Raw genomic sequence first — 16,065 nt, 5'->3', positions numbered from 1 at the left:
TTGAAAATTTGGATTTCATTTAAAATTCTGAATTTCAATAAATAATATATTTAAATTGTGGATTTTGATTTCATTTGAAACCGATTTCAAAACATAACATTCAAATATTAGTATAAAACTGATAATTTGAAATGATAACTTAGATTCAGTTATTTGAATTCATCATTTAAAATAAAATATATGTTTTCAAATGCCTTCTAATATAATTCATCCCCAAAAATTAAGATTTCTTTTAATACTAATCATAAAAAGTTAATTACGATCATGTATGTTTTTTGAGCAATGCTACCTATCCTCAAATTATTCGGATTTTCTTCTCAAATGACATGACAAATAGATTGATGATTTTAATTGGATGGTTCATGTGCACACGGGGTGTTCGATCATTTTTAATGTGAGTAGAAGCAATTAATATTGGAAACTAGAATTTGAGGAAAAAATTGAGAACAATTTCAAATATCTAACATTTTTCAAAAAATTCGGACTTCCTTCCATATCTATTTCGGGAAAATTAATTCTAAAGTCTCTGAACTATAGGCACTTTTTTTTCTAGGTCCCTAAACTATAAATGTCAATTCATAAGTAATTCAACTCTTGATTTTTTCCTACCTGGGTCTTTCCGTTAGATCTGATTTGACGCCGTTAGTTTTTCCGGCGAATTTGGTCAGAAAAGCTCAAATCCGGTGAGCTCGAATTTTCCGACGAGGCTAATTTGAACACTAAAAATCACGAAAATTATATGAACATGCTCATAATCACACGATCTATCAATCTACATCATTATAATTCGAAAAAAAAGCTATTAAAATGAAAACTAATATTCAACTCAAAATTCAAAAATTACCAAACTAAATTTTGATAGTATAGATGGATAGAGGATTGAAAAACGAGCAATTTGATTACTCAAGCTTCAAATTTGGATACCGGAATCACCTTCAAAGTTATCTTTGATTCTCATGAACTTAAGAAGAACTAACGGGGTCAAGCCAAATTTAACGGAAGGACCCAGATAGGAAAAAATCAAAAGTTGAATTACTTGTGAATTGACATTTATAGTTCAGGAACCTAGAAAAAAAAATGCCTATAGTTCAGGGACTTTAAAATTAATTTTCCCTATCTATTTCCAATGGTTCACAGTACTGTTAAGTGTTAAATAACTTAGAGGTGGCAAAATTTTGAAACTGACTCGAAACTAAGATTGGGAGTTTTATATTTTGAGTTTGAGATCATTTTCACCTGAAAAACTCAGGTCGGGTTTAAGTTGACCCAGTATAATTGAACCCGATCTTATATATTTATGTATATAATGTATATAATGTATTATGTCAATTATATATATATATATATATATATTATAAAATTACATATATTTATGATATATTTATATATTATTAAAATTATATTTATTCACATTTAATATCATTAATTATTATTTATATATTTTTTAATATATTATAATAAATATAATTTTTTTAATAAAAATAATTAATTTGAATAAAATTTATTCAATTATATCATTAAGATTGTTCAATTATAGAAAATTGTACATAGATTGATTGATTGATAGATCATATATGTATATTTATGCGCCAACTCTATTGTTTAATGGGTCCAGGTCCCGATCATATGATTGTTGGGGACCAATTAAACAACCTACACATTTTTTTATCGCTGATGTAAAGATGGACAGTTAGGATTTAAAATATGTCCAGCGCGTTTTTAGCGCTGTACGTCCAGCGTTAAAAAACCGCTTTACGTGTAATTTTTGTTTACACATCCCGCCCTTAAAAAGCGCCAGAAGCACAGTTAGATCTGAAACATTATTGCTGCTAGGTTAGGAGGCTTCTCTAAAGTAAATTCCCTTACCTTATCTTATATTTATAAATAACGTTTCTTGTTAGATTTATATCTTATATTTTATAAACAAATATAAAATGGGTAATTATCATAATCAAACAGTGTTGTAAAAAGCGGGAATCGGACTTAATCGATGAGGTTACGGAACAAGGATTAATCGGTGATTAATTGAATTGATCGGGGATTAATCGGATTGATCAGTGATTAATCAGCGATTTAATCAGTTCGGCGAGCTACGGAACAAGGATTAATCGGTGATTAATCGTGATTAATCACCGAATTTTAGAACAGAGAATCAAATATAAAATAATATACACAAATGATATTGGATAAGATTTAAAATTTCAAAAGTAATATATTAATAATTAGATTTTTTTTCAAAATATATTATTTTTAATTATTTAAGAAAATATTTTCACTTTCAAATTTTTATGAAAATAGGTTTTCTTCTTTTGTCTTAAAGTTTAAAGTAAATATTCTCTTAAAATGATTTTACTGTAACGTAGTGCATGTGTCTATACTCCTGTTTTACAGTGATGTACTTTCTGTTTTGATAGCTCACATAGATTATATTTTCATAAATATTTAATAAAATATTAATAAAATAAACAACATGCACATTTTATGCCAAAACCAGATACCATATAGAACTACACATTGGGCAAGTGATGGGTAGTGATACTCCTTTTGATATTAGCCTTTTTCTTACGGGGATATATTATTGCGACAAAATCTCCACACAAAGACTTTCATTTTATGAGGGATTAGCAGACGCCAAATCTTGTTCCAGCCTTCACTCTGTGTCACTGTAACATTGTTCATCTCTTGATTGTGCCACATTTTATACCCTGACTTGACATCGTAGTGTCCCTTAAGAGAAAGAAGACCAGGCCACTCGATCGCCAACCTCCTGTTGGGGAATAGGGACAGCTAAAATAGCTTGAGCATCCTCGTCATGGAAGTTAGCCTTAACTAAATTAACATCCCATTGCTTCGTGCCGGGTAGGAAAAGGCCAGAGACCTTTTCATTGCGTCCTTCATACATGTGACAATTCTCCACTTTGAAATCTCTCTTACGACGAAGCCAGGGATCTTCTACTGCCACTATTGCTTTGCCATCACCTAATACCCATCTAAACCCTTTGAATAACGCCTCCTTCGCAGCAAACAACCCTGTCCAGATAAAGCTAGACCCTGCAGTACCTTTCGAAGCTTTCAATAGGTGAGAATCGCTGAAGTAACGGGCTATAAATACTCGAGAAACTAAGGCCTGAGGTTGATTTATGAACTTCCAGCAGTGCTTACCCAGGAGAGAGATGTTAAAACCATGCATATTTCGGAAGCTTAGTCCTCCTTTGCATTTAGGAGAGCTCAAAGAATCCCAGGAGAGCCACCTAATTCCTTTATTTCCTCCATTTCCCGAATTCCACCAAAAATTGTTTAACATTCTTTCAATTTCCTGACATAATGTTCTAGGAATTAAGAAACATGACATGCAATAAAGGGTATAGATTGCGCAACATTTTTAATCAAAACTAGCTTTCCTGCTCGAGAAATTGGTTTAGACTGCCATCCCTGAATACGCTGCCAGACCTTATCCTTTATAAACCCAAACACCTTCTTCTTGGACCGTCCCACAAGTGATGGTAGCCCCAATTACTTACTATCATCGAGAGCTGAAGTAACTCCCAGAATCCCAGATAACTCAGTTTGTTTATCCATCCGCACATTCGAACTAAAAAATACCCCTGATTTCTGAAAGTTAACAGATTGTCCGGAGATCTTTTCATAAGTGTTTAGCAGTGCCTTTATCACTATAGTTTCATCCGTATTTGCTCTGAAGAACAAGAAACTATCGTCTGCAAACAAAAGATGAGTAATAGTTGGAGCTGTGGGACTAATCTGACAGCCGTGAATAGTTCCCAACGCCGCAGCATTGTCTAAAGAATTTGACAGACCCTCAACCCAGAGTAAGAATAAGTACGGGGAGAGTGGATCCCCTTGACGCAAACCTCGCTTTGGAGTGATAGGTCCTACAGATGAGCCATTAACACAAACCTCGTATGAAACTGTACTTGCACACATCATAATCCAATTAATCCACCTGTTACAGAACCCCATACTTCTCATTCGGTGTTTCAAAAAGTTCCAGTCCACCCTATCATACGCCTTACTAATATCCAATTTCAAAGCAACTCCTCCTTCCCCTCCTCCATGTTTCCTTTTCATATGGTGAATTACCTCAAAAGCAATGAGAACATTATCAGTGATACTACGTCCCGGAACAAAAGCTGATTGGGTTTCTGAGATTAAATCAGGAAGAATAATCTTAAGACGGTTGCCTAGAACTTTCGCCAAGATTTTATATAACACGTTACAAAGTGCTATAGGGCGAAAATCCTTCATACAGTTAGCACCCACTTTCTTCGGAATTAGAACCAGGTTTGTATTATTGAAATCTGCTGGGAAAGTACACTTAAGCAACCACTCTTTACAGCACTCAAATACCTCTCTTCCAAGCATTGGCCAAAAGTGCTGAAAGAATGCAGGGTTCAAACCATCTGGCCCTGACGCTTTGTCGGGGTGCATTTGCTTGACTGCTGCTGTGAACTCCTCGAAAGTCATTTCCTCGACCAACTTGTTATTCTGCTCAGTAGAAACCATATTAGCACTCACCATATCCTCTATCTCCACCTCTGCGGAACCTGCAAATATACTTTCATAATATTCTTTCACCACTAGACACATGCCCTCATGATCGATAATAGTAGCCCCATCTTCTGTTTGCAAACTCGAAATATGATTAGATTTTTTCCTACTTGTTGCAGACGCATGAAAAAATTTAGTGTTAGCATCACCCTCCTCCAGCCAGAATATCTTAGCACGTTGTTTCCAATAAGATTCTTCATGATATAAGAGTTCATTGAGCTTCTCCTTCTCCTCTAAATATCGTTTAATACTGTCATCATCCGTGCAGTTTACAAGATCAGCAATTACTGCCTTTTGTTTCTTCACTTTCTCTCTGAATTTGTTGAAAAAATTCTTACCCCACTTAGCCATAAAATTGGAAATATTTATGATCTTGGATAACGCTACATCTCATATAATGTAAGGATTTAAGACAATATAAAGTGCTTCACCATATTGGTATAAAAAGTAGATATTTCAATTCCAAATAAAATCAAAATCAAAAATAAATAAAATTATTCGCATAATATATAATGTTGCATAAAATGCACAAACAAGTTGATCTTCTATACATGGCTAAAGTATACGTAAGTTGTTGTATTAAACCACGGATCATATATTACTCGACCTACATAATTTCCCAAGCTACCATCACCAATCTTTTTGGCTTCAATGGTGAAGAGATAGTATATTTCATCATCACGGCCTCCTGTAGCATATTCTCCCTTTATAATTTTTATAAAATCAAGATGATTGTAAGACGTTTTCTCATGGAGTCGATTATTGTATGTAGTGACAAGAAATTTTGCTAACCTCTGAATCATCGGGTCGTTAAAGTTTCCTACAGGTATATCTGATTGGACAGAATAAAAAAGAACGAGAAGGGTGATCATAATAATATATGATTTTAGAGCCATTTTAATTGGTGATGGTAGAGAAGTTTTGAAATTTGTTGACTGGTTGAGTGATATTTTTGGATATTTTATTAGTGATAATTATTCATAAAAATCTTTTATGATCCCACCATTAAAGTAAAAGTAATCATATCTTTTGTCTTTCTTATGTTTCTCACAAGACTTGGCATGACTCATCTTAATTGAATAATTTATGTACATAGAAGGATACTAATATTGTTAGTGTGAGTGGATTTTTTGGATATTTATTACAATTTACCATTATAGCATATTTTATAAGATTTTAATAGATTATAGGTATATTTACCTATAAAGATCCGGCGGGGTTTACTATTTCTGTGATTTTTTGTCATCATTAGAAAAAGATTTTGAAGATCACAAATATACTTTGCATGGGTTTTAAAAAAGTTAATGCTATATATAAAATTAAATAGTAGGTTCCATGGATTATAAGTATAGTTATTATAGTTTACTATAGTAGCAGATTCTGTAAGATTTTAATAGATTATAAGTATATTTTGCTATAATGATCCGGCGGATTTTACTATTTCAGTGATTTTTTTTTTATCATTATTAGAAAAAGATTTGAAGATTACAAATATATTTTGAATGGGTTTTGAAAAATTACAAAGTTTTGAAATTTGTTGACTGGTTGAGTGATATTTTTGGATATTTTATAAGTAATAATTACTCATAAAAATCTTTTATGATCTCACTATTAAAGTAAAAGTAATCATATCTTTTGTCTTTCTTGTATTTCTCACAAGACTTGGCATGACTCATCTTAATTGAATAATTTATCTACATAGAAGAGATCCTAATAGGATTTTTTGGATACTTATTACAATTTACCATTATAGCATATTTTATAAGATTTTAATAGATTATAGGTATATTTTGCTATAAAGATACGGCGGGTTTTACTATTTTTGTGATTTTTTGTCATCATTAGAAAAAGATTTTGAAGATCACAAATATACTTTGCATGGGTTTTAAAAAAGTTAATGCTATATATTAAATTAAATAGTAGGTTCCATGGATTATAAGTATAGTTATTATAGTTTACCATAGTAGCAGATTCCGTAAGATTTTAATAGATTATAAGTATATTTTGCTATAATGATCCGGCGGATTTTACTATTTCAGTGATTGTTTTTATCATTAGTAGAAAAAGATTTGAAGATTACAAATATATTTTGAATGGGTTTTGAAAAATGACAAAGTTAATGATGTATAAAATTAAATACTAGGTTCCATATAATCATTGACAATTAAATTTAAATCGAGATGTTGTTGGAGACATAGATTTCATTTGAAATTCAGGATTTGAATTGTAGAATTACTATGCAACATTTTTACTTTGGTAAAAATGAAAATTTTAATCTTTTTTTGTGAATATAATAATTTATCGTGAAAACATTTTTTTGTAGAAAAATTATTGGATATATATCTCAAAAAAATATCCGTCAAAAAAATTTGGAGAAAAATCTTACTTAAGCAAAAATGTCTCCAGATAAGTTTTGAAATGTTTTAACTCGTTGAGTGATTTTGGAGATTTTATAGGTAGTAATTTCAAATTTTGTATCAATTTATTTCCCAAATGAAGTGACAGACAAGTAATAAGTGATAGTAATTTGGTTTTGTAACTACGTAAGCGGTCCGAATATTATTAATTTGAGCGCAACCAATCATATATTTTCAACTAAATTTTAAGAAAAAATACAAAAATAACTTTTGTTGTGTGTAGTATTTTCCTTACCGTAAATATGTTAAAAAAAAATTGGATACTTGTTATAATTTACCATAATAGCATATTTTGAAAAAATTGACGGAAAAATATTGCTTGAGAAAAAATGTGTTGAGATAACTCTCTTGAAAAAAATTTGTCTTGATATAAATTTTTCGAGAAAAAATATCTCGATATTATTTTTTGGGGAAAAAATTTCTCAAGAAAATATGTCTGGATATAAATTTTTTGGGAGGGCAAAAGTTTCTCGAGATAACTTAAAATTGATTATGAATTTTAAATAACTATATTTGTTTATAACTTCAAATTTCAAAAGGTTATATAAAATTTTACTAATCTGGAGTTAATCAATTCCAAGTTCTCATATAATTGGCAAACACCAGGTTTCATCAAATCGGGGAATTCGAATAAACCCCACCTTCTCAAAAGTGTCAGTGGTTTATGTGCATAAGGAGTATTATTACTGACTTTCTGTGAGTTCAATCAATCGTATATTATCAATTAAAGTTTAAGAAAAATTGAAAATAATTTTTGTTTCGATAAATATGTCAAAGATTTTTTAGAAACCTATTATAATTTACCACAATAGAATATTTTGTAAGATTTTAATAGGTTATAAGTATATTTTACTGTAATGATCCGACGAATTTTACTAGTCTAATGATTTTTTGTCGACACTAAGAAAAGATTATGAAATTACAAATATACTTTGCATGGATTTTGAGAAAATGACAAAGCTAATGTTATAATTGTAGTGTCTTGTAACCATTGACAACCTAATTTTAACTAATTCAGATGTTGTTTAGAAATATGAATTTCAGTGAAATCCAGGATTTGGATCGCAGAATTTCAATTTCAAATTCTTAGATAAAAATGAAAATTTTAAATCCAGAACTTTCGATTGAACCTTCTTTGTTAACATTTTAATTTATCATGAAAATATTTTGTTGTAGAAAAATTATTTAATAAAATATTTCAAAATAATTTTTGGAAATTGTTTAGTAAAAAATATCTCGAAAAAAGTGCTCCTGCAACATTGTTGTTGGTCTGTTACTCAAGTATCGTGAATGTGTTATTTGTATCATTAATCATGTTAAACGGATAAAAATCCTACTTGTATATATTTATTAATTTAAAATTTTTAATATGTTAATATTTTTTTTGAGAGCAATATGTTAATATTTTTATGTCTCTGTTCGGTTAACTCGATTCGATTTGCCATTCATATCGGGACGAAAACGTATCAGATTGATTTTTTGATTTTTTATTTTGGTTCCGATTAATTTTAAATAATTCTGTTTGTATCAGTTTCGGCTCTTTTCGGTGAATTTTGGATTGATGAGAGTGTCAACTTTATTGTGGAGAGGAGAAAAAAAGTCAAAGTGGAAAAATAAAGGCATGGCATGCCTATATTTACCGGGTGACAAAGAATGAGGTATATTTTACGGGACAAGATTGATGTTAAGATAATTTCAACGGTTTTTTTTAATTGTGTCGGAGATTTTTTTTTATTGTAATTTATTATTTTGCATATTTTGAAAGCACCGGTGAATAGATGATTACTTTTACTAGAATATTAACTTGTCATCAAAGTTCGTGTGTTTGAACACATTATATTTTTCAATTTTTTATTTCTGTTCAAATCCGTTTTTCTACCGAATTTTATCGATTTCTGTTTGATTTCGAATATAATTTGATTTTTATGCTCGTCCCTCCACCAATTAATTACGGCTCATCTAATACTTTTTTCATTGTACTTAGTTCCCTCTTTCTTTCATTTAGGATCAATGTAAACTCTATGAGAGCCCATAAAAAATGTTGAAGACCTAGATGTTCAAACATTGCAAAATTTGTTGTAAAAACATGTAACTTATGTGCGTTGTATTGGTGAGTTAGTCCTTGGAAAATTATTTAATATTATAATTCATTGAGAATTTATTATTAAAATTTTTCAAAAATGTAATATGTCGATCTAAAACGCATTGTTACTATGTCCTAAATAAATTTGGCCACAGAACAAGATTAAGGATGGTTAGTAGTCATCAAGTTGGTGTGACAAAGCGAAAAAAAAAGAAATCTAAACAAGTTATAGGATATATTTAAAAAATCTTATATCAAAATAAAACATTTAAGGTAAATAAAATAATATGTTCCGTTTTTTCGGTTCTTTGCCATCGAAATTGGAACCAAACCACTTGTAACGGGACAATTTTTCAACTTTCAATCTCGGTTCAGATCAATTTTAAACAGCTCGGTTTCAATGATTTTAACCATTTTGGTTTGTATCAATTTTTACAGATTTTTGTTTGGTTTCGTCTATAATTCGGGTTGTGTGCTCGTCCATACAACAAATATAGCTCTAAAAACCTCTAATATTTTCCTCTGGTGTCCTTATTCATTCTCTTTCTTTCATTTACGGGGAGTGTAATGTTACATATGTCTTCTAAACAGCCGGAGAATGGTAAGCTAAAAGTTAATGTGGATGCCTCCGTATTCTCAGGGAGCTCCAGCTATTCGATTGGAATGGTCCTTCGAAACCATGAAGGAAGCTTTTGCAAAGCTAGAAATTACTTGCGTCTTGATGGAGGAGTCTCAGTATTTGAAGCAGAAGCTCGAGGGGTCCTGGAGGCTCTTAGATGGGTTATGGAACTGGGGATTCATGATGTGGTGGTTGAGTGTGATTCACTGCTCACGGTACAATCTCTTGCTAAGGGTGCATCAAATTTTCTGGAAGTAGGACACATGCTCCAGGATAGTAGGTTGATGTTAAGGGATCGTCCAGATTTGTTAAAAAGCAAGCCAACAAAGTAGCTAGGGTACCTTGTGAGGCTAATTGCTTCAATGATTTTTCTTCTCCTCCACGTTTAGTGTTGGAGAGTATTTTGTATGATACTTCGCTTATTTAATATAATCCCCTTCCTTTCAAAAAATTTGGCCATAGAACAAGATTAAGGATCGGTTAATAGTCAGCAAGTTGGTGTAACAAAGCAGAATGAAGATTACATCAAAGGATAAATATTAATATTCATAACTTCTTAGTTGATGTTTAATACAAACGGACTACGTACTCTGTACTGATCATTGCTCCAAGTGATCCAACCAAACACAGGACTCTCATATGGGTAGTCTGTTGAGAATATCACCTTAAAACTATGCTTTTTATTCTCTTTTGTGAAGTGCAACTTCTTTGGCATCACTTGAACTTTCAGATATCTAGAAGCAGGAGGATCAACTGTTACAGTATAAACTGTATCCTCTTCATCACCGACATTTGTAACAGTCCTCGTAACCATCCTCTTTGTACCATGTTTAAATTTCGAGACTGCTATTGATGGATAATTCATATTGGAGATCAAATCTGCATCTGCATCTTTTGGACAAGAAAATCCCCTCGGAATATCTTTTGCAATAAGCCTGATTGTTGACAGATTATATCCATAGTTGCAAAGAAAATTATAGTAATCTATGGCAGTCGTCTCGTACACTAGGCCTGGATTTGTTACTTGAGCTGTGTTAACTTCCCCTGCTCCAAAATCATATGGTGTAGCTTTCTGCAATCCTGGCAGTTTTCTGATCGGAGCTCCAACACTATTTTTTTGAACCGCTGCACCAAGTGTAAAACTGTTAGATATATTGTGACATGTAGCTTTTACTCTAAGAATTAAAGTGAATTTATCTGCTGAACATCAGAAAAACAAAATCATAACCTGTAGTCATAATCGCTGATCTGATGGCTGAATGATCCCAAGTGGGATGTTGTGACTTGACTAAGGCAGCTACTCCGGAGATATGCGGGCAAGACATTGAAGTACCAGATGCAAAAATATAATCTGGCAACTCTTTTCCGGGGATTGCACTATCAGACTCCACTTTGCTCCATGCTGCAATAATGTTCACTCCTGGTGCAGTAATATCTGGCTGTAAATGGTACACATTAACATGTTAAAAATGTATGTAACCAAGATTATATATGTATAAGATACATATATTTTGTGTGCTTGCCTTGAGAATATTAGGAGCTAAAGCTTGGGGGCCTCTGGATGAGAAATCAGCAATGATCGGTGCTGGTTTGTAACTTAACATTGTTTCCGACTTCAGAATTGTGGCCGTCGGATTCCTATAAGATTAAGTCCGATTTTTTAAACTTCTATAACATGACTACCACTCAAGTAAATAAGAGATCTGTTTTTACCTGTATGCATGCATATATGACAGAATCTCATACCCATCCTCAAAGCCCACCGCGCTAATTGGATGAGTGACATTAAGATAATCGTTGCTAGGTGCAATATTCATATCATCACTAATGAATATAACCCCGATTCCACCCTTGTCAATTATTTCAAGTGCCTTAAAAGATCCTCCTTTGTCTTGGTCGAAACAAACAAGTATTTTTCCTTTAATCTTGCTAAAATCTATAGAACCTGATTCACAATTCCTAGAGACATTCCAAGTGTTTAGTAAGAAAAAGTCGAGTGCATGCATTTGTGTGTACTTTGTCTTCCTAACAATATTTATGTATAGTTGATTTACCTTGATGCACTGTCTTTAGATCCGTTGATCTTGGCCAATACACCATCTATCAGTGGATATATTGGAGATTCACATAAATGAGAAAACTGAATGGCTGAACCCTAACATACATGATATCCAGACATGATTAGATTTTATCAAACATTATTATCATGTAATATATGATATGCATATACTTATATATGGGCATTAAAATGATGCACTGTAATTCTTACAAAGTAGAATGTTCTTACCTTGATAACTTGATTATTACCCAACACAACACTGGCAACGAATTGTCGGTCAATGCTGGAAGCCCCAACCGTTGTTAGCCAAGGTGCAGAATTCACTACACTTGAATTTGTTGGCCCTAAATTCCCAGCAGAGCAAACAACCATAATTCCATGTTCAATAGCATGAAATCCACCTATGGCCACTGGGTCAATCCGAATATCAGTATCCGCTTCTCCAAGCGATAGAGACATTATATCGACCCCATCATGGATTGCTGCATCCATTGCTGCTAGAATTGCTGATCCATAGCAACCCAAAGGTTGACCGCATGCTCTGTAAACTGCTATTCTGGAATTTGGTGAACCACCAATGGCTGTTCCGGCAGCTAAGCCATAATAGGAAACTCCAAAAACAGCTGCTCCAGCTGCCGTTGACGCGGTGTGGCTGCCATGTCCAAAAAAATCTCTGCATGTCTGGTTGAGTTTGTCAAAGTTTCTTGCTCCAATTATTTTCCTGACAGAATACAACAAATAAAAATTTTAATCCGTCTCTGCACATTACACGGAATACATAATCTACAACATTGTGATTCATATAGAGATTAAGAGTGTGGAGAAGCCCCAAACTAAACAATATGCTGAGTATACACGTACCTATTGCAGCTAGAAGCAGGGAAATCCTTGGTTTCTTCACAGGTTCCTCTCCATCGTTCCGGAACTGGACCCATACCTTCGTCTGCAAAGCTCTTAGATTCTGGCCAAATACCTGAAAACCACCCAAAAGAATACTCAAAACATATTTCTTTGGATAATCTAAACAAAAAAATATATGACTGCAGTCTGCAGTGTGCTGGTAGATTTGCACCTGAATCAATTACACCAATGATTATATCAGATCCATTGGCAGTGGAACCGGAGTGGGATGTCGCGGAGAGTGAATCATGCTGATGCTCAAGAAAGGTCCAGGACCTTGTCGTGTGGAGTGGAACCGTCTTGTCACGAAAGACCGACAGGACTCCTGGTTGTGCAGCTAGAAGTTTGGCTTCCTCTTCTGAAGCATGGACAGCAAATCCGGTGAACCCATGCTTGTATACATGCAGCAGCGCCGTTCTGTTTTGTACCGAGTTGATGAGCCGGGCTTGATCCTCTCTCAAACTTCCAGATTTTGATGTACCCTTGCCGCCCATGTAAACAATATAAACATCGTGGGATGTAACATTGGTGATGATGAGAAACAGTAGTGTGCAGATTAATAACTTCATTGCGGAGGAAATTTTTAATAGTTTGCAATTGCTTGTGGAAAAATGAACATTACAAAACTATACAGCTGAGCTCTACATATATACAAGTCTGATGTGTGTCACGTCAGCATCCAGTTTTACATTTGCAGTAAGTATAATTTCTCAAGAAAAGGTAATAATAAGTAATTACTAATTGATTTAGCTAACAATTGCGGATGATATATCCACGTTTCTTCCCGTGTCAAACATATCCTATTGTCTTTGAATGCATTATCCTTACTTGTTTTCTGGATCACTACAATGCATGAGAAAAGTTAAGAGTATGTTTTACTCGTTTAAACATGAGGAAATATTGTTTATAATTTTAAAATAATTAATGCATGCATTACAATCTTGTTATTTTTTATTTGGCCAAGATATATAAACATTATTTTTTATTTCAAAAAACTAGGTATTTTTGTCTCCAAAAATATTACTGAAGCTTTTATAAGAGTGAAAGAAGGACACGGCTTCTTGCCACTAGAACTCAACATTGTACGTACCATCTCTATATTATTTATTATTGGAATAGACACCATCGACGGCTAATCTGCCCGATTAAATGTGTAGCACTACTTTGGCTTTAATCGATCAAATATATTCCTAGAACCATGTACCTAATTTTGATGATCTATAGATCTATATTCCACGCAATAAAATTATGTTAATTTCGATTATGACATTTAACCTCTTCTACAATATTCGGAGGCTAACAAGTTGAATTAAAGAACCAGAAAAAGGATATTCATAATCATTCTTTGATGTTTTAGGGTATATATATAATATATAATAATTTCAAAATAATTAATGCATCGCAATCTTGTTATCTTTTATTTAGCCAAGATAAATATTATTAGGAAACAAAGTTCCTAAAGTGAAGCCCGTTTATAAGAATATTAGTTTATATGCATGAGTTATTTTTAGTATTAATTATTTTATTATTTGTAATTTAAATCAATTTGTAATATAATTAAGATTTTAGATATGTATTTAAGTTATAATAAATTTTTAAATATTACAATTACAACAATTTTTTAATTAAATCGGTAACGTATACCTGATAACCATGAACAATATATAATATTAGCATCACTAAATTCCGAACTTGACCATATATTATTTAATAAATATTATTTTAATTTGCTCTTCTTTTTGTTATTCACGTGTTAAGGCATCTCTTTCTTTTTCGCTTTAAAGAGGTTAAACATTGGAGGAGCAGATTTCTTCCCCTTTCTTGGAGCGAATGTTTTCTTCTCTCACTTTTCATTCCATGCAGATGAAAAATAGAAAATATCGTGGAGTCCATGCAGAGAATTGCTAATTTGCTATGCTTATAAGATAGCTATTATTCTATGATAATAAGGTGAAGTCTATGCAGAGAATTGTTATATTTGTCATATAGCTGTTATTCCTTCCATGTTACTCAATTATATACTATATTTATTGTTTTCGGTACTCAGCACGCATTTTAATATTTACATCAAGTTTAAATTTATAATTTATTTTTGTGAACAAAAATTTAGATATTAAAATTTGTATTTAAAAAAATAAAATCTTAAAACAAATTATAAATATATATATTTTATTACAAAAATATTAATATTAATATATATGTCGCGTCCTCGTAAATGTATACGGATAAGAACTGAGGGAATACATTTTCATTTCCTTGTTAATGCTGTGGTGTTTACTATACACAACTTCTTGCGTATTGATCCAAAAATAAATGTTTGATTGTACCTGATCAGTGTTATGAAAAGCGCAAGTCGGAGCTAGGCGGTGGGATGACCTCTAGCGCTTAAGCGTTAACACGGGTGCTTAAGCGGTTTTTAAAGCGGGTCATTAATCGGATTATAAATAAATAGATAAATAAATATATAATATTAATTTTTCTTAACCAAATATATTCCCATGTTATAATAAAACCTACAAGCCATAATATCTTTGTTCACAAAGTCAAATGTGTACTTGACGAAACACATATCACATATGTTCAAGTTATAATTACAATCAGGAGACACAACAATTTTTCACCATCCCTGTTGATCATAATCCTCAAAATCAAATGTGAGATTTTCATTGTCATTAGCTTCATCATCAAGTTCTCGAACATTCCTTCTAGTTACTTCACCAATATCCTCACTTGTGATGTTAGAATCCTGGGAAAGCTCTTCTTCATCATCACCCCCTTCTTCATCATTAGCTATCAATACATCATATTTTTCTTTCATTTTCTTTTTCTTGTTGAAAAGTTTTGAATTAAATTGCACATATACTAGATGGCTCATTCTTGCAGCATCTAATCTATTCCTCTTTTTGGTATGAATCTGTAAAATTTATATAAGAGCGAAATAAATTAATCCTTGTAAGTTATAATTATAAGATACTAATATAATAAATTAGTTCCATTAAATCATTTAACCAACTTACTCCCTCAAATGTACTCCAATTTCTTTTACATCCCGAAGAACTTGAAGTTAAAGAAAGTATCTTCATGGCCATGATTTGCAAATTTGGAGTTTCAGCACCGTAATTTGACCACCATCCAACTAAAATAGGAGAAATGAAAGCATTAGTGAAAGATTAGATAAGATAGATATTCAGAAATTTAGAAACAAATAAATATTTACTTACCAACATCAAAAGTATCATTATTGGTCATTCTACCCATTTTTGCTAATTTTTTTCCAAACATTCCCTCCATTCCTTTATATTTCAGCAACTCAATATTAGAAACCAGGTGCTGGACATGAAAATTCTCCGAAAAGAATGCTTCAATACATGTTAAAATAGCTGTCATACATGCCGGATCTTTTTGTGCCTCGTTAGTAATA

The 16,065-nt window shown here is 32.2% G+C and overlaps 1 protein-coding gene across 1 annotated transcript; it reads right to left on the bottom strand.

Annotated features, from left to right (window-relative positions):
• Positions 1-10,146: 10,146 nt before the first annotated feature.
• Positions 10,147-13,257, bottom strand: LOC108201123 (CO(2)-response secreted protease). The gene is made up of 8 exons (XM_017369427.2): positions 12,817-13,257; positions 12,606-12,717; positions 11,973-12,465; positions 11,740-11,840; positions 11,399-11,644; positions 11,209-11,323; positions 10,914-11,124; positions 10,147-10,810 (listed from the first exon to the last, which is right to left on the bottom strand). Exons 1-8 carry the CDS (start codon positions 13,211-13,213, stop codon positions 10,242-10,244), a joined length of 2,244 nt encoding a protein of 747 aa, XP_017224916.1. The 5' UTR covers positions 13,214-13,257; the 3' UTR covers positions 10,147-10,241.
• Between the last annotated feature and the right edge of the window lie 2,808 nt (positions 13,258-16,065).

This window comes from Daucus carota, chromosome 9, assembly GCF_001625215.2.
Source record: "Daucus carota subsp. sativus chromosome 9, DH1 v3.0, whole genome shotgun sequence".
In the NCBI taxonomy this organism is placed as follows: domain Eukaryota; kingdom Viridiplantae; phylum Streptophyta; class Magnoliopsida; order Apiales; family Apiaceae; genus Daucus; species Daucus carota.
The sequence above is the reverse complement of the archived record's forward strand: the minus strand, read 5'-3'. Positions and strand labels throughout refer to the sequence as shown.

What these genes read in the sequence shown, in the direction of transcription:
- LOC108201123 (XM_017369427.2), bottom strand. Translation starts at nt 13,213, where the DNA reads ATGAAGTTATTAATCTGCACACTACTGTTTCTCATCATCACCAATGTT. An exon ending in CCTGCTTCTAGCTGCAATAG is followed by an intron (nt 12,466 to 12,605) that starts GTACGTGTATAC and finishes GTATTCTGTCAG; the next exon opens with GAAAATAATTGGAGCAAGAA. An exon ending in TCATATATGCATGCATACAG is followed by an intron (nt 11,324 to 11,398) that starts GTAAAAACAGAT and finishes TTAATCTTATAG; the next exon opens with GAATCCGACGGCCACAATTC.